Genomic DNA, 25,185 nt, shown 5'->3' on the forward strand with positions numbered 1-25,185 from the left:
ACCTTGAATTTCACAGGGATCTTCACATTAGGAACCAAGCAGAGTTCGGCAGCAGATTTGCCGAAAAGATCCTTTCCTCGGAGAGTTTTTAATTCCTTGTAAAGCTCAAGAAATTGATCGTTCATAGCATCCATCTTCTCATAGACATCTGGGCCCTCAGACGGCTCAGAATGATAGATGGTGTCGTCTACTCGTGGCATAGTATGCACGACAGGAGGAGGAATAACAAGGACTGGGCTAGATGCCGGTAGAGAAGCTAAGGTGGGTGCAGGACCCTCAGGCATGAAATTGGGAGGCATCCCTCACGGGAATCCGGTTGGCATGGCCGTTGGGGCAAAGTGTGCACTGGCCGCAGGAACAGTCGAGGAGACAATCTCGGAGATAACTGTCCTCTGGGGAGGAGTTGAAGGTGTTGGAGACGTCTGGCTCTGGGCGGCCAAGAATGACTCCATCAAGGCAGTCAATCTTGCCACTTCCTCTTTCAGCTCGCGGTTCTCTTGTTCCAAATGATCCATCAGTCTTGAAATGTTGGCTCTGGTGTAGTATCGGTGAGTCAGCTTGTCTTCAAAATAAATGAAGAACACAGAGTTAGACCACAGGACAAGAAGTCGGGAACAAAACCTGCTTATGCACATGATGCATGCAATGCTTGTGCACATGATTTGTTTTTTTTTCTTCTTTTTATTTCAAAGGAACTTTAGGGTTCTATTTGCAAAGTTTGGAAGTATTAAACATTTATCACATATGGAAATATTTCATCAAATAATATCTGGAAACATTTTTACACTAAAGAAGTATAGTTTTAGTAACCAAATATAATACAAGAGAAAAGGGAAATAAACATCTTATGGATCTCTAGAAGCAATCGTCCAAAGCTCTGGACACAGGAAGATAAGATGCATGAAGCCTCTTCACCTCCCTTTCGTAGGCTGCCTCCATATTTGCCTTCTCCTTGGCGAGTCGATCGTACTTCCTTTTCCAAAACTTGGAAGACTGAGGAAGTAGAGAAGTCCATGCATCATCAGGATCATCAATAACCTGATGTTCGAGGAACTCTATCAAAGCATCCTTCTCCTTAATCTGCTGAAGCAACTCTTCACGTTCACGGATTCAAGCACGTGAACAGTCTTCGTCTCTCAACTCCTCTACTCCTTGATTAGGGAGGGTTGAAGGTCCAGCCATAATCATAGGTGTAGTAGGTCTTGGATACTCATAAGGCATGAGATACTCAGAAGCTCTCTTCCTAACCCAAGCAGTGTAAGGTTCCATAGCAACACAATTCTTAGGACCTAACTCTTTCCTTCCTTTCCTATGAATCTTGCGCCAAGCGCGGACCATTCTGCCTTTCAAATTTTGGGGATCTTTACCCTCTTGAAAGAACACACCCTCTAACAGAATGTTATTAGGTTTATCCTTTAGGGGGAACCCAAGCTGACGACGTGCCAAAACAGGGTTGTAGTTAATCCCACCACATGTACCAAGAAAAGGCACATTGGAGAATTCACCACAAGAGTCGATAATCTGCACACCATCATACACACGGTTGTACCAAGAGATATCATCATTAGTGAGAGACATAAGTCTCGTGGACCACCGTAGACATCCTCTGTTCTCCTTGAAGGCGATCGTCTGCGGTAAGTGAGAAATAAACCACTTATACAACAGAGGCAAACAGCACACAATGGCACCACCACCCTTTGCATTCCTCATATGCAAAGAAAAAAAAGCGTCACCCAACAGAGTCGGAACGAGATTAAGAGTAGAAAAAATCCTAATAGCGTTCACATCCACAAACTTGTCGATGTTGGGGAACAACACTAACCCATAGATGAGAAGTACAAATATGGCCTCAAAGGCGTCCTCACTCATGGCCTTCCCATACATAGTAGCTTGAGCAATGAGGAACTCAGAAGGGAGACCTTGAATTCCACCTTTGGTAGTCATATGAGCACCAACCAGAGATTCATCTATATGCAACATGTCAGCTATCTCTCGAGAAGTAGGAATACTCTCCAAGCCACTCAACGTCAACTGGTCTAAAATAGGTATACCCACAAGGTAGGCATACTCCTCAAGCATAGGCAAAAGCTGGAAATCCGGAAACGTGAAGTAACGATACAAAGGATCATAAAACTGCACCAATACACTCATTAGACCTTCGTCCACCTGAGTAGTCAGAAGAGGAAGAAGCTTCCCAAAACGAGCCTTGAAACCCAAGGGATCTAGTACATAAGATGTCAGATTCCTTAACTCTTTCAAATCTGGTTGTCTGAAATTGTACTTCTTTGTATTCCTTCTTTGCCTTTCCATGTCTGAAAATTTGCAAATAGACCTCTTAAGTTCCCTTGAAAATTTTCTTCATTATTGATGATATGGATGCAAATGGGTGCATGAATGCATGAATGCAACAATCACACTCAAGGATCAAGCAAAGCACACTAAACAAAGGTCATGGGACAGATCATATCATCCTTAATATCAATCATCCATTTTGGTGGATTATGGTTTACACCTTATCAACACCCAAGTTCCATTGGTATTAAGGATACATGAACGGATCAACCACGAATCAAGGGTTTATTGCAAGTCATGAGCATGGAGTCTTGGTTAAGAACAACCCAAAGGGAGTGTACTAGGGTTTAACCTGCCAAACATGTTCTACAAGAGGTTCCCATAGTCATCATCCCATCTTTCGGATATTATCGGAGAAACGACTACTCGTATTCCAAAAATATTCTCAAGAGAGACTCTTATGAGCGTAGTATCGCGTAACAATCGTATCAAATCTTACGCTTGAACGACTTTCGCACTACATCCTAAGAATAGGCCAAGATGGGCTTGGTAAACTAAGGTCCTTGGCTTCTAAGGTCTATATTGGAAAGAGTAATGTCTAACCACAACTACTTGTGTGACATTATTGATCCTAACATGACCTCCACCAAGTGAATGGACTTGCAAGTCAACTTGCTAAGGAATAACTCCACACAACTCATACAAGACTATGCCATTCTCCTATCCTAAGTGCACTCGAGTCCGGGTATAGAACTCATCTCACAAAGATCACCAAGCATACAAGGAATTAATATTCAAGCAATTCAAACATTACATACAATACAGTAATCCCAAATTGCACAAAAAATATGTCACCAAACAATATACAAACAACACAACAAAATGTGAAAAGTAGGCAAAACCCACTAGGCAAAGCCTCCCCAGCAGAGTCGCCAGGAGAAGGGCTAAAATCCTAGGCATACAAGAGGTAAGGGATAAGAAACAAAACCACACAAGGAGTTCCTCTCTTGAGATCATATTGATGATCCAAGTAGCTCCCATCCTTTGGAATAAGCAATCACAAGCATAAACTCAAACAATCAACAATCAATGAATTCTGGGATAAGGCTCCTCAATGGTATCTTGGATCTCTCTCTCTTAGAAGCTCATGGTAATGGTTCCTCAATTAGGCTCAAGTTGGAAATCCTAGCATAAGAAAACACACATCAAAAAGTTCTATAATACAATCAAAGAATGGACAAGAGGGAGTTTAGAATATGGTCCTTTCAATGTTCATCCTTAAGCTTTAAGCATTCTAAAGGCATGAGGCCTAGTTGCTCTTTGACATTTAAGCACTCTAAAGGAATGAGGCCTAGTTGCTCTTCAAACTTCATTTGCTTGGGTAAGGTCCTAAAATCTAAGTCCATTTTGTCCAATTCTTTGCATTTTGGGTTCACAACAAACAGACAAACACAAGCACAAAAGATATATACACAATTATATGCTCAAGTGAGCAAAAGGCAAATGGCATTAACATAAACATGTGCTCCAATGAGCAAAGGAAAAAAGCAAATGAATAATATGTACAAGAATGATAAATTGCATAAATGTAAAGTGCAAAAAGTAAATGTTAATGGTTAGTGGTCAATAGTTAGTGTGCCATAAGGCAAATTTAGCGCTATGTTAAGCAATCGTAATTGGACTTATGTAGAAGTCACAACTATCTGAGGCCGGTCAATAATAATGTAGGCAACAACATAAGTTAGAAGTCTTGATTAGTGAACCAAGTTCCAACAACTTGCCGTGCCAAAAAGAAGAAGAGAAATGATCTTGTATTGGTTTAAGCCTTTTGCATAATTTAAGAAAACAACCTATCCTTAATGCAAAGCCATTCACTTGATCAATTGATCAAGATGAATTAGATTTGGATCAAGGAAGGTTAAGTCTTCCTAATCAATGTCAACTTATCAACCTTCAACTCATTGATCAAGAAGAAAAAAAAGAAGGAGATGAAGGAGATGAATAATGGAAATGAAAATGGCAAAATTAAAATGCATTAAATGAAATCAAATGTACCAATCATCATATGTTGACCAATGACATTGAAAGTCAAAGTCAAACAATCAAAAACAGAAGTGAGATGAAGATTGGAAGTCAAACAATAAGCAAAATATTTTTGGCATTTTTTAATAATAAAATAAACTTGAATTAAAAAAATAAAGAAAGGTCAAACTTCAAAATCACTTCAAATCAACCTTGAAAGGTCCAAGTGATTTATCCCAAGTTCAACAAGGTCAAACAAAGTTTGATAAAAAATTTCAACATTTTTAAAAGTCAAAAACTATTTTTAATCAATTAAAAATGAATAAAAATAACCTAATTGAACTAAAATCTCAAATAAATCTCAAATCAATTAGAAAATTGATGAGAATATTTTTCATAGACTCATCATCATTCAAATAGGTTAGGAAAATATTTTTGTATTTTTTGAATATCAAAAACTAATTAAAATGAATTAAAAATAACCAGAAAAGAGAAAATTCATAAAAAATATCAAATGACAAAATAAAAAATATTAAAAATCATTTTTAGAAACTAGAAATTATTTGAAGAAGAATGCAATTGGTCCCATATTTTTTTGATTTAAAATGAAGAAGATATGAATTTTTGAAAATAATGGGAATAAAAGAAATTAAATCAGAAATTAGAAAATGCCAAAAATCCAGAGGCGTCAGATCTGGATTCATTAATTGACGTGGCACATCTGAAGGCAGGGAGACGCGCGCGCATGGTGTACTTGAGTCAACAGCATCACACATAGCCTTAAAAAAAGTCATAACATTGGATGCATGAGATTCAATCTGGAAATAGAGATGGACGCTCCTGATTGAATCTGGAGACCAGACGGTGGCCAGCGCCACCGTCTTCTCCGGCCAACCTCCGGCCATGTCCAAATTTTGCAGAGCTTAAAATGGAAACCAAAATGCACGATCCGTACATCATTGGAAAGCTGGGATGATGTACATCATCCCTGTACCACTCAATTCCACTCTAGATCTCTATATTGAGAGAAATCAGAGATGGAAATTTTGTGATGTTCATGTGAACTTGATGGATTTCAAAAATTAAATGCACAGTAATGATGCCTCTATTGAGAGGACTTCAGCCAACACAAGATCCAAGCAAATAGATCAATAAATGGTGAGTTTCGAAGAGAAAACCAGTTGGAGAATAACCTTGAATTCTGGAGATTTGAGCTTGATTCCTTGCTTCCTTTGGCCAAACATAAGATCAATGGAGTATGAGGGAGAGGTCTAGGAACTTTAGATCTAGAAATTCAACCTGATTTAGCTGAATTTCAGATCTGAGAAATTGAAGAAAATTGGAATAGTTCCTTTAGGTGTGACTCGGTTTTGATTTCTACAGCACTTCAGGTTGATTCATGGATGAAATTTGAATGGAGTGAGGCTCTTATTTATAGATGGAAAGGCAAGGCAAGTGTGATTCAATCCGTGTGCATGGAATTGGACATTCATTGCATGGGCTTGCATGATCATTCAAAAGGCCCAAATTCAATGCCAAATGCAATCTGAAATCATACCAAAGTGAAATGGACGTGTAATTTGAATGGTAATTGCTTGTGCATGTAATTTTGAGGTGTTATGCATAATTGAACCAAAAACTTCTCCTCTTCGAAAATACCATTTGCCAAGTCCAAACATGATCATGTGAGTAATGGTTGGAAAGGTTTTGATGTAAGGAACAATTGTTATGTTGGGCAAAAATCCATTTGAAATGTGGAAATTGGTGAAATTTGAGTTTAAAGTGCAAGGTGCAAAACATGTAAAGGCAAAGTTTCTAAATTTGGCCAATATTCAAGCCCTTCTGTTTTGATGATGCAAACTCCAAATGAAATATCCTCCAACATCAAAGTTGTAGATCTCTTCAAGACAATCAAAATGGACTTAAATTTTGCATCATTTGGATTTTTGATGAAAGAGTTATGAGCACTTGAAGTTGGACTTTTTTGCCTTTCAATGCATTTGGTCCAAAGTGACCTATAATGTTTTGCATTATCACATGTATTTCCTTTGAGATTATGGAATTTTGTTCAACATAACATTTTAATTAGACATCTTAAGATTTCCAATGCATTTGATCCCACCTCAAAATCATAAAAAATGAATGAGTTATGTCCTTGGGAAGTTTACCTAAAATTAGGGTTTCAGTCAAAATGACCTATAATGTCTTGGAATGGATGATGACCTTCCAAGCTTCAAATCAATTTTGGATGAACATGAAAATTGTTCATATTGTCCTTAAGAACATTTTTAATTTTGGAATCATCTTCATTTGACCAACACATAAAAAGTTAGGTCTCAGTGCATTTCAAAATAGTCAGATGAATTGACTGATCAACTTCTCAAGTCCACAGCTCATACCTTGATGAATTGATGATTGAGGATACTCAAATAAGTTCAAATATGCATGTAATGATGAATTAAAGGACTTCCCTTGATTGCATTTGATCATGGTCTGAGGTTGCTTCAAGAGCAAGGCATTGTGGTGCACAGATGAATTAGGATTTCCTTGGGGAAACAAATCCTCAAATCCTTTGACATGTTTTGATCAAAATGATGAATTGAGATGCTAGGGAGGCATATTTGGTGGATGAGAGCTTTGGGAATCATTACCATGCTTGCTTTCATCTTCACTTGGCCATATCTCTGCACAAAGGATTTCCTTGAAGCTCTTGACCTTGTGATTGCTCAAGCTACAAACAAAAGATGTTAGTGACATATTTTTGTGCTTTTGGTTAGTAAACAAAGTAAGAAAAACAATAATATACAATTCAAGCATGCTTGGTGATCTCAAACCACTCACAAGGAGTCCCAACCAAAGGCAAAGGGAACCAAGTTGCTCATGATCCTTGAGGCTTTGCAAATGCAATGTTATGATGCCATGAGGGATCTTAGGGACAAAATTGGGGTCTTACATTACTACCCAAAAGTATTCCAAACACCCTACCTATAAAAACTACCATACACTCAACACACAAGTTTAGGACTTTGTAGTCGGTCCTGCAAGTAAACCTCAAGTAGGAAGGCTAGAGATTGTCACGAGAAACAATCACCAACTACTACACAGTATGGCATAACTTGTAGTGTTGTGAAATACTTGAAGGGTTCACATGTGATAAGGTTACTATTTAGAAGAGATTCAAACATCCAACTTCTTGGATTCACTGATCCTAATTGGGATGGATGTTTGGACACAAGAAGATCTACTTCAGACTTTTGCTTCTTTGTTGGTTCTTCATTGGTTTTTTGGAGAGCTAAGAAATAATAAATTGTATCTCAAAGTTCTTTTGAAGCTGAATATCAGGCACTATTATTTGCCAGCTGTGAGCTTCAATGGCTCATCTATTTGCTCAAGGATTTGGGATTTCACTGCAGTAAACCACCTGTGATATATCGTGGCAACCAAAGTGCAGTCCATATTTTAGCCAACCTGATTTTTCATGAACACACCGAGCATTTGGAGATTGATTACCATTTCCTGAGAGACAAGTTATTGCAAGAAACTTTCAAGTTGCTGCATGTCAGTTCTCAAGCACAACTTGTTGATTTCTCGGATCACCTTAGCTTAGTGAAGTCTTACCTTAGAGTATTATAACTAATATTGAGTTAGTTACTTTCGGTTAGATGTTGTTAGAGTTTCAGATCTCTATATAAATGCATGTTGTAACTAACTTCACAATGACTAATGAGATAACTTTCATTTTCTCACTCTTTTTCTCTAATTTTCATTCATCTTCATCAAACTTCGTAAACCCCTAATAAAAATATACAATATTTTTTATTTTGTATACTTTGCAATAATATTAAATATGAAATTAAAATAAGTAAAAATCTAGTTTTGAAAACTTTGAAAAATAATAATAAATAAAATATTTAAATCCTAACTAAATGTATTGAAATATGAATCATATAAGTATTTAAGATATATTTTTAAAATTTCTATCCACCATTATTTTTAGTATATGAATATATCCACTATATTACTTCTAAAAATCTGATTTCCATAAATATCAATATCATGAGATATAATTAGATATCCTAGTAAATACTTTTAACACAATTAGCATAGAATAATTAAATTCTATCGGTAACAAGAAAATAAACCATCAACTCATGGCATGACATAGTTACTCAGTTCAATAATATCCCATATATTTTCTTTTTCAGTCAATAAATTCTCATATAATACCATTTATTTTGTTCCCACTTATATAATACCACTATCATATCACTTTCTAAATTACATATCTAAACAAATACCAAGTTATAAAAAGTTTTGTAAATTTCACGCAATTAAAAAACGTTATTAATTATATATGAGAAAGAGAAATATTGTTCTTAATTTATTATAGATAATTTTTTTAAAATTATAAAAAATATTATTAATATTACATTAAAATCATAAAATAATTTATGATTGAAAATATTTTTTTTTAAAATCACTTATAATTTGAAATAGGGCGAGTAATAATTAATATCTATTTCATAATAACTCATGAGATACTAATATCTTTATGAAAATTTTCTATAGATACTATTTGCAATTATTTTAGAAACCAAATTTTAGAGATTAATATCTTAAATTGAGAAGGACTAAACGGTAAAATTTTCTTTAAAAAGAATCTCCTATTAACCCGGAAAAATCCCTTAACATGATATTTAAGTGCTTTTGCATTATACAATTTGCAATTTATCTCTATAAATTTACAAAAACTATTTAATTATTTTATTTTTTGTGTTTTAAAATTTATCTAAACTAAATTTTAACTTCACCAGAGCTCAAGACTTAAATATTATTTATAGAAATATCTACATAACACCAATTAATTTTTTTCTTCATATTAATAAAGTAAATTGAACTCATGACTTCTTAAAATGTGTCCACTTTTTACCATCAATCTATTTTAATTTATAAAAATAATTTAATATTATCATTTATAGAAAGAAAAAAAGTTGAATTGTCAACTCTAAATTTAATAAAAAATCCAAGGGCATAGATCTTATTACCTGAGAATAAAATCTACGGTTGAATTGCCACCTAACATCATTGGCATCTACTTTTCAGGCCAATTAATAATTTCTCTAAACAGTCCAAAACATGTGAAATTAAAAATCATTTAATTATAGCGGTGATTGCATCCCACGCGCCAGTAATTAATACTCTCTCACGTAACATTACTCTTCTACTGCCACGTGGAGGGTAATATCGTCACTTAACATAACTGTTCGTACACGCGCGTAAGAACCTTATTTTATTTAATATTAATATTTGTTCTTGTTTTTATTATTTACTTGTCGGGTTTCACATTCAAAGATCCAAAATGTTGCAAAGTTTGCAGAACCACAACCAGGAAAATCTTTTTTGACGCGAATTTTTTCATCCGTTTCGAATATTATTATAATCTCTTTTCAAGATTTCACATTCGAGAAATTCCTCTTTTTTTAATTATTTATATCTTTTTGGGATTTTAATTTTAATTTTGATTTACCTTTTTAATATCTTGGTGAGTTAATTTCTGAGTGTTGTGCACTGATTTTTCCTCTTAAAGGCTTAAAGGGTCATAAGGGTTTGATTGAACAACCATCAAAATTGTATCTTTGTGTTTCAATTTCAACGCTATCAGATGCCAGAAAATCGGCAGGTTTTCAAGAATGCTGCTTCTAATCCATCTGGTGATAACATTGAAGGTGATTCATTCGTTTATTTTTTTTAATGATTTGTTGTTTTACTTGTTCTGATCATTATTGTTTTGGTTGGAAATGTTTTGTTTTCATTGATGATGATGATGATGATGATGATGATGATGATGATGGGTTTCTATTTTTGGTAGAATGAATTTGATTTTAATGTTTTTGTTTTTATGATTTGTGCAATGTTGTATTGTGAGAGTTTTGATGATTTTATGTAACTGAATATGTGAGTTAACTTGCGTGAGTGAGAAAGGTTCACCATGAAAAGGAAATTATTATAGTATTCTAATTCCATGTTTAGTTCCCTAGAATCAAGTGTTGTTTTGCTTGATCGCACATGGTTTTTGAAAAGTCTATGTACTTTGCTTCATGATGCAATAAAGGGTTGTAATTTTCATGCTTTGATCTTGAATTCTCTTTCAAACAATATACTATGTGCTTTGTGAGGTGATAGTTTTGAGTTTCTGATCTTGTTAGTTGCATTGTACTCTGATTTGTATTGTAGAAGCGATTCGGCGGTTGAAAATCAATAATAACCGGGACAGGGATGCTGCGGCTCAATCGATGCCTTATCCGGATCGACCTGGTGAACCTGACTGCTTATATTATTTGAGGACTGGAATGTGTGGTTACGGGAGTAACTGTCGCTATAATCACCCTGCTAACGTTTCACTTGTAATCGAGCCTTTTGTTTTGTTTCTTCTTGTTAAGTTTTTTCGATTTGGTTTTATCGTTTGTAGTTTAGGTAAAAGTTTCTCATACTTTATTAGATTTCAGGTTACTCAATATGGTGAAGAACTTCCTGAGAGAGTAGGGCAGCCTGATTGTGAGGTATGTTTACTTTTGGTAACTAAAAACATATTTGTTTTGAACTTTTTTTTCTTCGTTTCGAATGGTGCTTCATGAAACTGAATATGGACATGTTTTAGTTTTATGCAAGAAATTTAAGAGTGAATTCAAGTATAGGCCCTTTTTAAGGGAAGAAAATGATGTAGGACTCGGAATGAGGACAAAATTTGAATTAGTTATGGGGACATATACAAACCTATAAAAAGCTTAATTGAGAAGCGCTTAAGCGCATTTGATATGAGTGCTTATGTATAAGCTATTTTTGTAACAAAAGATAAAATAGAGTCGAACAGTTTTTATAAACTATCTTAGAGATCTTAGGGAAATAAGATGAAAACAACTTATGGACAGGACATGTCATAGGCTTTCTTTTCCATAAACTCTCCCAATCATCTCTCAAGTGCTTATGTCAGTAGATAAGTTCACACGCTTTATACTACTTGTAACTCATCATCTTGTTTGAAACATGTGTTGCAGTATTTTCTAAAGACAGGAACATGCAAGTATGGATCGACATGTAAATATCATCATCCAAAAGACAGGCGAGGTGCTGCACCCGTTGTATTCAATACTTTAGGTCTTCCTATGCGTCAGGTTTGTACATTCTTCAAATATTTCTCTTTTGATGGAAGATGTTGAAACAGTTGTATTTTCTTCAACACCCTACTAATGTTGCTTTTTAGGAGGAAAAGTCGTGTCCCTATTACATGAGAACCGGGTCTTGTAAGTTTGGAGTTGCGTGTAAGTTTCATCATCCACAGCAGGCGGCGGCTTCCTATGGAGCTTACCCGGCGGCCGCTTCCCCTCCCCCCACAACTGTTACTTCATCAGGTTTTCCATATGCTGGCGGGTTTCCTGCATGGTCGGTTCCGAGAATGTCGTATTTATCTGGACAGGGCATTCAATCTTATGTGCCTCCTTTTATGCCTTCTACACAAAGCATTATGCCTGCGCTGAGCTGGAGCAACTACATGGTTAGTTAGAAACCGTTGAATGAAATGTCTCTTTATATTTGCATTTTTCGTGTTACTCAATATAATGCTCGCTCGCTGGTATTATTTCTGATCTACGAAGCACGGACACGCCGAATAAGGCCCGACACTGATAATAATTTACAAAAATGAATAAATTAAACATAATCACAAGTGTCAGTACAGGTGTCCGACACAGACACATCTTTTTTTAGAGGTGTCGGTGCTACATAGTTTCTGATCAATGAAAGATTGCAAGGCCTATTAAACGGTCTAAGTTTTAGTTGTGAAGAGTTTCCGTATCGTATAATTCTACTTACCGAAATGTTAGATTTTTGAACCAGATTTATTCTTAAGGAGATTTCCTAGCACTTCATATCTTTGGCGATGTTTTGATTATGTTAGATTTTTCAACCACATGGATTAAATGGCTTTTTTGCTGATTTCAATTAAGATATTCTATTTTTGACCGCTGTTTTATTTGTCGAAAAAGGGAAGTATTAGCCCCGCAATGCCTACAGGTTTTCTCGGATCTAATCTTGTCTATGACTACATGAATCCGGCGGGAGATACACTTTCTGGTGGACAGGCAGTGAATTCGTTTCTTCCGGATAGACCTGATCAACCAGAATGTAAATACTTTATGAGCACCGGAACATGCAAATATGGATCTGATTGCAAGTTCCACCACCCGAAAGAAAGAATAGGCCAATCATTGTCCATTAATCCACTTGGCCTTCCCATGAGACCTGTAAGTTCATTTTCTACCTATTGCTTTTGCTTAAGGTTCACACTTTTAAAAGAAATTACTTTTAGAACTTTTCGTGTAAGTTTGGTTTCACGGTTGCAGCATTTAGAATTGACTCTGGAAGTGTAGAATTGATTTTGACGTGTTTGGTTGTTCTCGAATATGATTGATTCTTCTTTCCAGAATTGATAGCTAGGATTTGTAGCTCGAGTCTAAATGTGATTTTTACACTATTGATCTCACTTTTGTAAGATTTTATCCAAGCATAAATCACTTTACATTCAACTCACTTGTAGGCCGAAGCAATTCACTCAGAATCAATTTTTTTCACTGAAGAACCAAACACAACATTTTGTTACAGATTTTGAAAAAATCACTTTAGGAAGATATTTTAATCAAAATCACTTTTAGTCACACTTTAAAAGATCTGATTCTTATTTTTTGATTCTCTGCAGGGGAATGCTATATGCTCATATTACAGAATCTATGGAGTATGCAAGTTTGGTCCAACATGCAAATTTGATCATCCAGTTGTAGCTATCCCTCAGAACTACGCCTTACCCTCGCCCACTCTCTCCGTATTCGACGCATCTCTTCTTAATACTCCAAGAAGGATATCGCCTGTCCAACAAGCCGACACATCCCCGTCGAAACAATCATCTGACAAGCTTCAACAATCCGACACAAAAGATGCCACCGAAGATTCATCTAAACAAGCTGACTCTGACGACACTACATCGAATTCTCGCACACCTTCCTCCGAGTCTTTACACGAATAAACTGCTTCAAGTTTGATTTTTCTTTTGGACCTTTTCTCTTTTTGGTGAAATATATATCATACATACCATCTACTCCCCCTTTTAATCTGCAGTTCTGAAGAGTTGGATAGTTTGTTCAATGGTTGTTGTAACAATCATGAGCTTGTGGGGGGATAGAGGGCATTTTTTTGTGGTGAATAAAATGCAAGTGAAAAGTTTGTGACTTTCATTTACCCTTTTCTCTCTTAGGGTCAATTTGGTAAAGACACCTACAAAATATATTGAGTGAAAATCTCAAGTATGTGTAGCATTTCTTGCATGAATAGAGTTTCTATTGGCTACAATCAATCAAGATACATTAAACTTCAAGAGGAATCAAAACTTGCATGAGATATTCTTCTATATATATTATATGTGCATGAAAAATTTAACAATGAGTTTTGTTGACAATTTTTAAGGGCATGGCAAATTTATTTTCCTTTTTTTTTTCCACTTATTAAAATACAACATCTTAGCAAAATATTTTAACAAGAGAGAATTTAAATTTTAAAGAGGGACAATTTACTTATGGTGTTATATTTTTATTGGAGGGGCATGAAAAGGGAGTAGGTTACTTTCTATTCAATTGACTAAACTAGATCTGTTCAATTGTTTATATGTTTGTTTAAAAGAAGATTTATGTTTTTAATTATTTTTATCAATAATCATGATTCCAAGTGAAAAAAAATCCTTTTGTGTTCATATTATTTTTATAAAGGAAGTTGGTGAAGGGAAAATTATTAATTAAATTGTAAAACTATTTTATAATTGTTTTGAGGGGTTTTAACTTTGTTTCCAAGGTTAAAAAGTCAATTGGAAATTTTAGAATATTAATTAATTTGTTGTTAAATGTTTTATATTTTTCTATATTTAATTATATGGAAGAATTATTGAGATATTATATAAAAGTAATAAAAGGTATAGTAAGATATTAAGAATTAAAGAATATAACATTATTAATTTGCGTGCTCTTATTTAAATGATATTTTTGAGTTTATTATTTAACTCAAGGTTCTCACTTTGACATAAGATGACACGATATAATAATCTACTTATAATTTCATCTCTATAAACTAAGATGCCTATTAATCATGCATTTAGAAGCACCTAATCGGTTCTAAGGTATATGAAATATATTCAACTAGAGAGTGACACCACCTTTTCCGAAGTAAATTACAATAACAAAGGTATACTTACACTAATGTTCTAAGAGATTATCTTAGTGAAATTATGAACTACGTATAACACATAAGAATCAACAACTATAGGATTCATTTTTGGTAGATCACTAAATCAATTCACCTATTTGTTATAGGTTATCATGAAGGGGAAATATACATATTGAGACAAACACTCACTTAAATATCAAAAACTCACTCAAACAAGTGAGAGAGACATCAGATATTCATTTAAAATTTTAAGATAATAGGTATATGTGTCTTCTTACTTATAAAGTACTCAACCTCTAATTTTCTAGTGAGACTTAGAACTCACTTATTTCTCAACAAAACTCAAACTTGTTTCTCAACAATCTCTCCCTCAAGTGTGAGTCGATCCACTATGCCCCCCCCCCCCCCCCCCCCCAGCGAAAGCTATTTCATCTACATGCTTGTAACATTGTTGAGAGACACCCTTATCTCGTCACTGACACTTCAACGGAACACGTCGTCTGGCCACCATATCAAGAAGACTTTCGATACAAAGTGTCAGTCTCTTACTCAAACCACGACTTTGATACCACTGATGGGTCATCATGAGAGGAAAGCATACACATTGAGTCAAACACTCACCTAATGGTCAAAGACTCACCCAAACAAGTGAGAGAGACACCATATATTCTCCCAAAATCTTAAGGTGATAGGTGTATGGATCCTCTTACTTATAAAGTGTCCGACCTCCATTTTTCTAAGCAATGCGTGACTCAAAACTCACACTTGTTTCTTAATATAAGTCACGCTTGTTTCTCAACATATACAACTCACCTTACTTTGATTTTTAAGTGTTCTGACAGGTACATCCCTTACTCTAAGTAAATGCATACGATAAGAAGCCAAGGGGGATCAAAGTACCAAACCAGCACCATAACTAGTGACATGGATATTACATTGAAATTACTCCTACGGTGGTAACCTTGTGTAATTGGGGTATTTTATTGCTTGCCTTTTATGTTTATTTCATCGCAATTGAATCCCTCACAACAGTTTGACTTCCGCCTCTTTTGAATTGGCTTTTGTATGCATATAAAATACTTTAGACCAAAGTCAACACATTTGACTCGAGTCAAGAAAAATCTTGAATCAGATTATGTAATTTTGGAGTGCATGAATCAAGTCATAAGAAATTATGAATCAAGTCATGATAATACACGTTTCAGAAATTTGATTTCACGATATGTGACTCGAGCCAAGGTTCCATTTGAATCGAGTCATGAGTATTTTCTGAAAATCAAGTTGGTTAGGGAAACGTAACTCGATTCATGGCTCCACTTGAATCGAGTCATGGAAAATATTTTACAATGCTTTTCAGTTAAGGTTTTATGACTCGACCCACAAAAATCGACGAATCAATTCAGATGGTTGATTTTCAAACATTATTTTGTTTCGGGATACATGACTCGATTCATGTAATTATTTGATTCAACTCACATGACTTGAGTCATGAATTAACTCATGGGCTGAGCTTTTTTCCAGCTTTTTCATATATTTGATTTAATTCGTTTTTGTATCTTTACTCGATTCATTCACGTGTTTTGACTTGAATCAAAAGGTCATTTTTACACTATTTTTGCGCCTTTTCTCAGGCACATATATAAAAACATTTTCTCTTCATTTTTTAATAATCAAATCAAAAATCAAATGAGTGTTATTTTGTGTGTAAAATTCATCTTTCTCAAACACCATAAATTCATCTTGTGCATGAAAGTTGATTCACTTAGAGAGTGTAAGCTTATTTGTGAGGAACTCATTAGATTGCTAATGTGTCAGTGAGTGTTTTAAGTTATAGGATATATGGTGGAATTCTAGAAGTGAATTTCCAAAGAAGAAAAAGAAATTTCTTCTTCAAAAAGGTGTTTGGAGTTTCTTGTTTGCACCTTTCATTCAAGGATCTAGTTAAAGGATTCCGAGTAGAGTTTGAAGGACCGATGGCAATTGAAATGTTGATGATATTGAAGGCTTGAAGGTGGTGATATTAGAATCAAGAAGGTGATTTTATCTTGAGGCTTGGTTAACGATGTAAAGATCGAAGAAGATCAAGAAAGAAGAATATGTTATTTTGTGCTAAGCATATTTTGGTTAATTTTCTGTGATATTATTATACAAAAACTATGTAACCATAATCTAAAATAGTGGAAAATAAATTATGATGGGCCACCATCAAAGACTGGACTATATGTCTAGGAAGGACAAAGGCATTGAACCGATATAAATTCAGGTACATTAACTCTCTCTCACACACACATACACACACACGCACACACATTATAGATCTTGCATGTGGTAGATTTTATTGCTTTGATAGTTGGCAAGTTGTAAGTTCTAAATTTCTTATTCATAGTGGTTTATTTGTTGAGTCTAGGTGTGAATAGGTCTAGTCTTTCATCTATATGTGATTGATTTGTACATATTGTAATATTAGATTGTTTAATAAATTAATTTAAATAAATTTACATTTCTTCATTTTAATTGGGGTAGACTAATGTCCAAATTTCTATCTCATCTTCATTGTTTTGTAATTTCTGAATCATTATGTACTATACTTCTAACTGAGAAAAACTTTCTCAAACAATTTTATTGGTTTAGCTTCCAAAAAAACAAATGTGTTCTTGAAATTTCAAAAATGGAATAATATATTTAATCCCCCTTTTAGAATAATATACCATCATATCAATCAACAATTGGCGTAAAGAGCTAGTCTTTTGATCTAGGTCTAACGACCTCAAAAGTTGATGAATATAATGAAGAATGGTCAAAAGAGCGTACAATAAAGATCCCGTTTTTACATAAAAAGTACACATATTGGAATCATTAAATGTAGAACTTCTTATGTTAGTGGATTTACAATTATGGGTCACAATAGAAGACATAACTTTTGTCCCTAAAAGGATTAGCGATAGAGTCTTCATAAAGGAACTTCCAAAGGAATGTAATGATGATGAAATTAAGAAATCATCTTATAATTTGAATTCGAGAAATATACTTATATATGTAGATCTATGTTCTTGCAGGTATGAAGACTGCAACAACCTGTCGATTTGGTTTTAATGTTGACAACCCTCTTAAGAGAAGTCTTCATCAGTCTTGTTGTTCAAGACTTGTTGGTTTAGATGATATCATATGATATGCGGATCAATGATGGTGCTTGATTATATTCCTCAAATGATGGTGCTTGACATGTTATTTATCAAGTGATTGTGCTTGAGTTATTTTTAAAGTGATGGTGCTTGACAAGATGTTGTTCAAGTGAGGGTGCTTGAAAATTTATTGTCAAGCAATGATGCATGACAAGTTGTTGACCAAATGATGGTTCTTGATATGTTTTTCAAGTGACTGTGATTGACAAACTTTTTATCAAGTGATGGTGCTTGATATGTTGTTCATGTGATGATTTTGACAAGTTGTTAATCAAGTGATTATGCATTATGTGTTGACCAAGTGTTGGTGCTTGTTGATCAAGATGAAGTTTGAAGATCATTTTATGCAATGATCAAGTGGACATGCTTGAATATGTGAAGAAGAGTTTTTCCTTGACCTTGGCTAGGGTTTTGATGAAGACAAACACATCAACAAAAGAAGAAAAATTTAAAGTCATCAATGATAACAAAGAAAGCAAAAGACGAAGTTGATGATTGATCAAATGAAACTAGCAAAGATCTTTAAAGAGTAGGTTAAATGTCTTGATCTTTAAAATATTATAATTCATCTCACATATCTCTTAAAAGCTCATAAAATATCAATCAAACTTAAGCTAAAATATTTTCAAAGTTTATGCATGAAAACCATCGAAGTTGTGCCATTAAAAAGTCATTTTAGTGTTGAAAGCAGTGTGGTAGTCGACTACCAGAATATGGTAATCGAATAATAATGTGATTTTCTTGAAAAAGTTGGAAAGTTGGAAAGTGGTAGTTTACTACCAAAATCCGGTAGCCGGCTACCAACTGAACTAGTGTGTTTTTTCATGAACAAGGACCACTTTTTTTATTGTCAATTCTTCATTGAACATTTTCAAACTTATGCATCCACTCATAGAGGTTTTTAAGTGTATATAAATGATTATTTATCGTAGAAAACAAATCAAGAACTTTCACATTATCATTTACACAATTCAATGATTATTTTCAAGAAACATACTTTTTCAAAATGGTTTGAAACTTGTAAACTTTCATAAATCACAAAAGTTTCAAAACCAGAACATATTTTGAGTAATATGTGATATAAATTAAATTGTTATATTGATAAGAATCATTAATCAAAGTTGGAATCTAATTATTGAATATCCACCATAAGTTCTTCATTTCTATACAAAATCATGTGTGGCTTGTTTCACCATAGTATTTGGTGAAGATAATCATGGTGTTTGGTGATAACATGAAATAATATCACATTTTTGGACTCGATTTAATTAAATTATATTATTATTTGTTTCGATTTATTTCATTTTATTCGATATTACTTGGTATTTTTCCTTTTATTTGTCTCAGGTAACTTATTTGAAGCATAAGTGAAAAAGGAAGAAAATGGGGTGCAAAAAGAGGATGAAAGCAAATTCCACTAAAGCCCAGCCCACAATTACAAGCCAGAAGCGCTGAAGATGTGACGACCGCCACAGAAGGTGTGACGAGCGTCACGCCCCCTGCTAAGTGTTACGAGCGTAACACAAGGTGTGACGAGCGTCACACCCCCATTCCTATATTTTTGGGTTTGACGCGTAACAGAAGCAACGGAAGCACGTTCCTCCTCTTTCTTCGCTTTGACCAATTGACGTGAGAAACCTACCAAAGGGAAACGGTTACAGATGAGAGTAATATAAATAGAGCCAGAGATCCAACCCTGCAGCTCTCTCGGCCCCGTCTCTTTCCGCCGTGCAAGCATATTTTACAGCATTACTTTTCTACAGCTTTCTATTTTATTAGCAATTTTTATTTCTTTCTTTTCCAGTCAATCTTTCAAGCACTTAATTAATTTTTCACACAATAGTTTCTACACCGGAAACTATTGTGTATCTTTTACTGGATCTAACCTTACGTTAGATCATAGTATTTTATTCCTTCGCTTTTATTTTCCTGTCCGATTGAAGAGTTCAAGAACAAATCCAACCGGTCTGTGGTGGAGTGTTCAAGATTGCTATTAATTATTCAGGTTCTTTAATTTATTGTTTTAATTTATATATGCTCTGCATTGTTGTTTATTTATACTGTTTGCTTGAGATGGTTTTATTTAAGCATGATGATTGTTTAGACCCGCTTAGCATGTCCGGCTAAGTATTTTAGATATCGGTATGTAAAGTAAGCGGAATGAAGGAATCAAAACTAAGTTGGTTTAATTTCATTTAAAAATAAAGTCACTCTTTTTATGGTCTCAATTTATAGGGTTAATCCCAAAGTTTTTGTACGAGAGTAAAAGACATAAAGAAGTTAAAATCAATAGAACGAAAGTTTGAGTTTTTAACTGGACAGTGTAAATTGGACATTAATTCTAAATCAGGGCGAAAGCAATTTTTAGAGTTAATTAAATTCTAATCTTTTTCAAAAAGTATTTTTAAAGGTTAAATGTGAGGACGAGAGTTAAGCATTTAAGTTTAATTATATAATCTAAGTCAATAGAGCGAGAGTTTGAGACGAGGGTGTTTAAACGGTTAGTGTTTTCTTAAAAAAAGTTTCTATAGATTCTGTTGTTTTCAAAAAGTGATTTTGGACTTAACTAATAAGTGACAACTACGTTAATATAAAGTCATGGTCTATTCAACAGAGCGAGAGTTTGAGAAAAGGCTTTTAATCAATAGTGTCTACTGAAAAGATTTATTTTAAAACCAAGAAACCAACGAAGATTTGATTCCCTAATTACGACGAACTACATACCGATATCCGCTTAATTGATATTTAATTTAGATCTAATTTTAGTTTTACTTTTCCCCCAAACAATCAAAGTATCATCCGCCTTAGCTTTACGAAGTAACCTTAGAAAACAGTATATCGATTCATAAGTCCCTGTGGGATCGATATCTTTTAAAACTACGCGATAGAACTGTGCACTTGCAGTTAGTACCCCAAATCGACTCATAAAGTCGCGATCAAGTTTTTGGCGCCGTTGCGGGGGACTTTTATTTAGTCGATATCGTAACTCTTCTGTTACGCTGTAGAGACTAAGGCAATTTTTCTTTTTCTTTTTTTCTTTCGTTGATTTGTATGCCACACACTCGCTCACAAGGCGAGCCGTTTTACTTACGAATCAACGACGTTGAACTATATCTCCGAGTCTTACGACGAATTCGGGAATATCGTGCTGCAAACAATCTCCCTCCTATCGAAGTGCCCGACCTCAAAAATCTTCTTCCTTCGCCGATACCCGAGATGGCAGAACCAGCTCGTGCTCTTCGAGATTACGCCGCTCCATCGCAAGATGAGCCGCATTCGAGTATTGCTCCACCCGCAATCGAAGCAAACAACTTCGAACTTAAACCTTCGCTGCTACAATTAGTGCAACAGAATCAATTCTCTGGAAATCCTACCGAGGATCCAAACCTTCATTTATCCGTATTTGTCCAATACGCTGATACTGTTAAAGCTAATGGTGTCACTTCAGAGGCAATTCGACTTCGTCTCTTTCCTTTCTCGTTAAGAGATAAAGCTAGAAGATGGCTTCAGTCTCTTCCTTCCAACTCAGTCACCACATGGAACGAGTTGAATAAAGTCTTTCTTGCCCGATATTTTCCTCCAAGCAAAACAGCTATGTTGAGAGCCCAGATAAATGAATTTAAATAGAAAGATAACGAGTCTCTTTTCGAAGCATGGGAAAGATACAAAGACATGATGAGACTTTGTCCACACCATGGTTTAGAGGACTGGTTAGTAATTCATACCTTCTATAATGGTCTCTTGTACAACACAAGGTTAACAATAGACGCTGCCGCAGGTGGTGCGCTTATGGATAAACCTTATGCCGATGCTTATCAACTTATCGAAAGCATGGCCCAAAATCATTATCAGTGGGGAAGCGATCGAACAATAGTAGAGAAACCTCAAACGAAAAGTGGCATGTAACGAGATAAGTAGCCTTGATCATGTTAATGCAAAAGTGGATGCTCTGGCCCAGAAAATTGAAAGTTTAAATGTATCACCTCCAGCCACCGTGGTTGCCGCAACTCAAAATTGTGAAGTCTGTGGAATCCAAGGTCACACTCCTGCAGACTGTCAACTCCTAACAGGAATCCAAGCAGAACAAGTGAATTATGCTCAAGGAAATCCCTACTCGCATACCTATAACTCTAACTGGAAGAACCATCCTAATTTTTCATATAAGAGTAATAATGCTTTATACGCACCAGGACAAGCTCCGAATCAAGCCCCAGCTATACCTCCAGGATATCAAAAGCCGATCCCATCTACACCTAACAATAACGTTCCTAGGAAATCCAACTTGGAAATCATGATGGAGAACTTCATAGTTTCTCAACAGCAAACTAATAAGGACTTCTTAAACCATAATGTACACACTAGCGAACAAATTAAACAACTAGCAAGTAAAGTAGATGCCCTGGCTACCCATAACAAAATGCTGGAAACACAAATCTCACAAGTAGCTCAACAACAAGCGCCTACTGCTGCCCCAACTGGTACATTTCCTGGACAGCCCCAACCTAACCCGAAAAGCCACGCTCATGCAATCATATTGAGAAGTGGAACGGAAGTAGAAAGACCGTCTGATCCAAGGATGGAAAACCAAAACTCTAAAAAGTCAACTGAGGAAGAAAGTAAACCTAAGGAAAAGGAAGAGAGTAATAAGGAAACCGTAGAAAAGAAAGAACCTTATGTACCTCCACCACCATATAAACCACCTATCCCTTACCCTCAAAGGCTTATTAAAACCAAAGATGCGGGCCAATTTAAAAAGTTTGTTGACCTACTGAAACAATTAAACGTCACAATTCCGTTTACAGAAGCTATTACGCAGATGCCCTCATATGCTAAGTTCTTAAAAGAAATTCTTTCTAATAAAAGGAAACTTGAAGATAGCGAAACCGTTACACTCACTGCTGAATGTAGCGCCATAATCCAGAATATGCCTCCAAAACTTAAGGATCCTGGTAGTTTCTCTATACCCTGTCACATAGGAAAATTTGTCATAGATAAAGCCTTATGCGATTTAGGAGCCGGTATCAGTGTTATGCCTTTATCCATATGCAAGAAACTGGAAATGGGAGAATTAAGACCAACTAAAATGTTTGTGCAACTAGCAGATCGTTCTGTTAGATATCCTGTAGGAATTCTTGAAAACGTTCCCGTGCGCATATGACAATTCTACATTCCAACCGATTTTATAATTATGGACATTAGAGAAGATGAAGTTACACCCATTATATTGGGAAGACCATTCTTAGCAACCGCCGGTGCGATCATAGACGTAAAACGAGGACGACTCACTTTCGAAGTAGGAGAAGAGAAAATTGAGTTCATTCTTTCCAAAATTTTGAAAGCACCTGCAATAGAAGACACATGTTACTTCATGGATATCATCGATGAATGCATAAAAGAAACAGAGTTAGAGAATGACAAATTGTCTGACTATCGTGTAGAAGACAAACTTAACCAATGTTTAGCAATAACACCGGACCCTACGCATGTTGGAGAATAGCCATCCATGACGCAACAGAATTTAAAAATTTCTCCATTTAGTGATCCTTACGAATGGGCATGATCAGTGATAGAATCGTTACCTCTTGTGGCGATTCAAACCTTTGGTGCAGATATCTGATAATGATCAAAACCTTTGATACAGATCCACGGGGCGATCACGAACATTGAACGATGACAACGTCTCTACTCAGTCCACACGAACGGATTCCTTCAATTGCAGTGCTAGCTGTTATGAATGAAGGCTTTGAGTGAGAGAAAGAGGGAAATAAAATTCCAAGTCTCTACTTGAATTTCTGTCTGAGTGGATTGGAGTGATAATGCTTCTACCCAAGGGGTTCTATTTATAGAACCACTTGTGTGGGCTTCAAGCTAAAAAGCCCACTTAAGTGTATTTTGGCCCATATCTTATAATATGCCCAAAATCACTTAAGTATTTGGTACCTTACCATATTTCGTCTCCCACTTAAGTGCACCGTACCTTACGGTGTTCCTTAGTTACTCTATCTCTCATCAATCCGTCCTTTGTGTGTGACCCTATAGGTTTTCGCGGCGTTGGCAATTGTCATACGATGAACTGACTTTTGGCGTGTTTTTTGCTTTGGAAAGCAAATGTCGCGGATAGCAAGAGTCGCCACCGACTTTTCTTTTATCCAATAAGGAAAGGTGGAAAAGAACAGGAAAGACCTTAATTAGATTTTGGGTTCGGGAGGTACATTATACAAAGGGAAGGTGTTAGCACCCTTTGTATCCATGGTTATCCATGGGCTCTTAATTGCTGGATCACATATATTTTTCTTGTCTGAAAAAGTGTTTGTGAACTGCTTAGAAAATGTTTTGAAAAGAGAGTTTAGCTTTGTAATGATTCTTGTATGAATGTATACAAAGTATTTATCTCGTTTAATTTTGAAAGCGGTTTAGAAAAATATAACTTGGCAATGATTCTAGTCTGAATGTATACCAAGTGGTGATTTTCTAGTAGATGTTTTGCAAAGTGTGATGTATGAAAAATGTTTTAGGTTGTGAGTCAGCATTTAAGAGTTATACCTACCCAAGGTCTTTATGGGCATTTCCTATCCTTATGAGGGTAAAACTGTCCTTACTATTGAGAAGTAAGTAGTTTTATCCTTTGGATGTAAAAGGGACATCGTAGGGTCATCGATTGGTCATTGAAGGCAACATTTGTAAGGATACTTTAGCATTCGAAGGGACAATCATCATTTAACCGTAGGCTACAACGACGGGTCATCGAGGGATAAAATCATATATTCGTAGGCAACTTCCGAGGGACTATGATTTATCTTATAGGGACTATGATGATTTAACCGAAGGGTCTTTGCTAAGTGTATCCCCACATTCGCGGGACATGACCGTAATACCATAATACCGTAATACCGTAAGGCAACAAAGAGAGGTCCAAGATCACATATTCAAAGGAAATATTTTATAATCAATTAGGTAATTAGGATGAATCTCCACAGGGGGTATCCCACAAATAAAGTGGAATACCTAGCAAGCTACCTTTTCCAGGAGTATGTGAGCCCTTACGATATTCAGCAAACAGGTCAGAATACCAAATCAGGGTGCAATCGAGAATTGCACCAAACGAAAGGAATCACAACAGTAATGATGTCAGGTAAACAATGCATGGTGATAATAAAACATGTCAGATGAGCAAAGATCAGAACAGAAAAGTTAGCGACTGTCATGTTCGCTGCTGCCTCGCCTAGCGAAGGCCTAGCGAACGCTCGCTACATGTTCGCTTAGCGATGTGCTAGCGAACGGCTGCGGGTTTTGAATTTTAGAGCAGTACGATTTCAGCAAGCTCCAAACCCTATGGCATTCACTACAGCGATTACATGGTTAAACATTCAGGATCTCTATGCATACTTAAATTCACACGCAAAACCTCAAATATATTTATGAATTT

At 35.4% G+C, this 25,185-nt stretch overlaps 1 protein-coding gene and 1 non-coding gene across 3 annotated transcripts; one reads left to right on the forward strand and one right to left on the reverse strand.

Annotated features, from left to right (window-relative positions):
* Nucleotides 1-9,638: 9,638 nt before the first annotated feature.
* On the forward strand, nucleotides 9,639-13,759 carry LOC127118034 (zinc finger CCCH domain-containing protein 3). Of its 2 annotated transcripts, none has more exons than XM_051048165.1 (7): nucleotides 9,639-10,040; nucleotides 10,549-10,718; nucleotides 10,821-10,874; nucleotides 11,370-11,486; nucleotides 11,576-11,866; nucleotides 12,357-12,614; nucleotides 13,067-13,759. In XM_051048165.1, exons 1-7 carry the CDS (start codon nucleotides 9,977-9,979, stop codon nucleotides 13,388-13,390), a joined length of 1,278 nt encoding a protein of 425 aa, XP_050904122.1. In that variant the 5' UTR covers nucleotides 9,639-9,976; the 3' UTR covers nucleotides 13,391-13,759. The 2 variants fall into 2 exon arrangements, with proteins under 2 accessions (XP_050904122.1, XP_050904123.1); XM_051048166.1 differs by having other exon boundaries at nucleotides 10,552-10,718.
* Nucleotides 13,760-21,353: 7,594 nt separating this feature from the next.
* On the reverse strand, nucleotides 21,354-21,460 carry LOC127124256 (small nucleolar RNA R71). The gene has a single exon (XR_007803874.1). It is a non-coding gene; the product is annotated as a small nucleolar RNA R71 (small nucleolar RNA).
* Between the last annotated feature and the right edge of the window lie 3,725 nt (nucleotides 21,461-25,185).

This window comes from Lathyrus oleraceus, chromosome 2 (assembly GCF_024323335.1).
Source record: "Lathyrus oleraceus cultivar Zhongwan6 chromosome 2, CAAS_Psat_ZW6_1.0, whole genome shotgun sequence".
Taxonomy (NCBI): Eukaryota; Viridiplantae; Streptophyta; class Magnoliopsida; order Fabales; family Fabaceae; genus Lathyrus; species Lathyrus oleraceus.

What these genes read in the sequence shown, in the direction of transcription:
- LOC127118034 (XM_051048165.1), top strand. Translation starts at nt 9,977, where the DNA reads ATGCCAGAAAATCGGCAGGTTTTCAAGAATGCTGCTTCTAATCCATCT. An exon ending in TAGGGCAGCCTGATTGTGAG is followed by an intron (nt 10,875 to 11,369) that starts GTATGTTTACTT and finishes CATGTGTTGCAG; the next exon opens with TATTTTCTAAAGACAGGAAC. An exon ending in TTGGCCTTCCCATGAGACCT is followed by an intron (nt 12,615 to 13,066) that starts GTAAGTTCATTT and finishes GATTCTCTGCAG; the next exon opens with GGGAATGCTATATGCTCATA.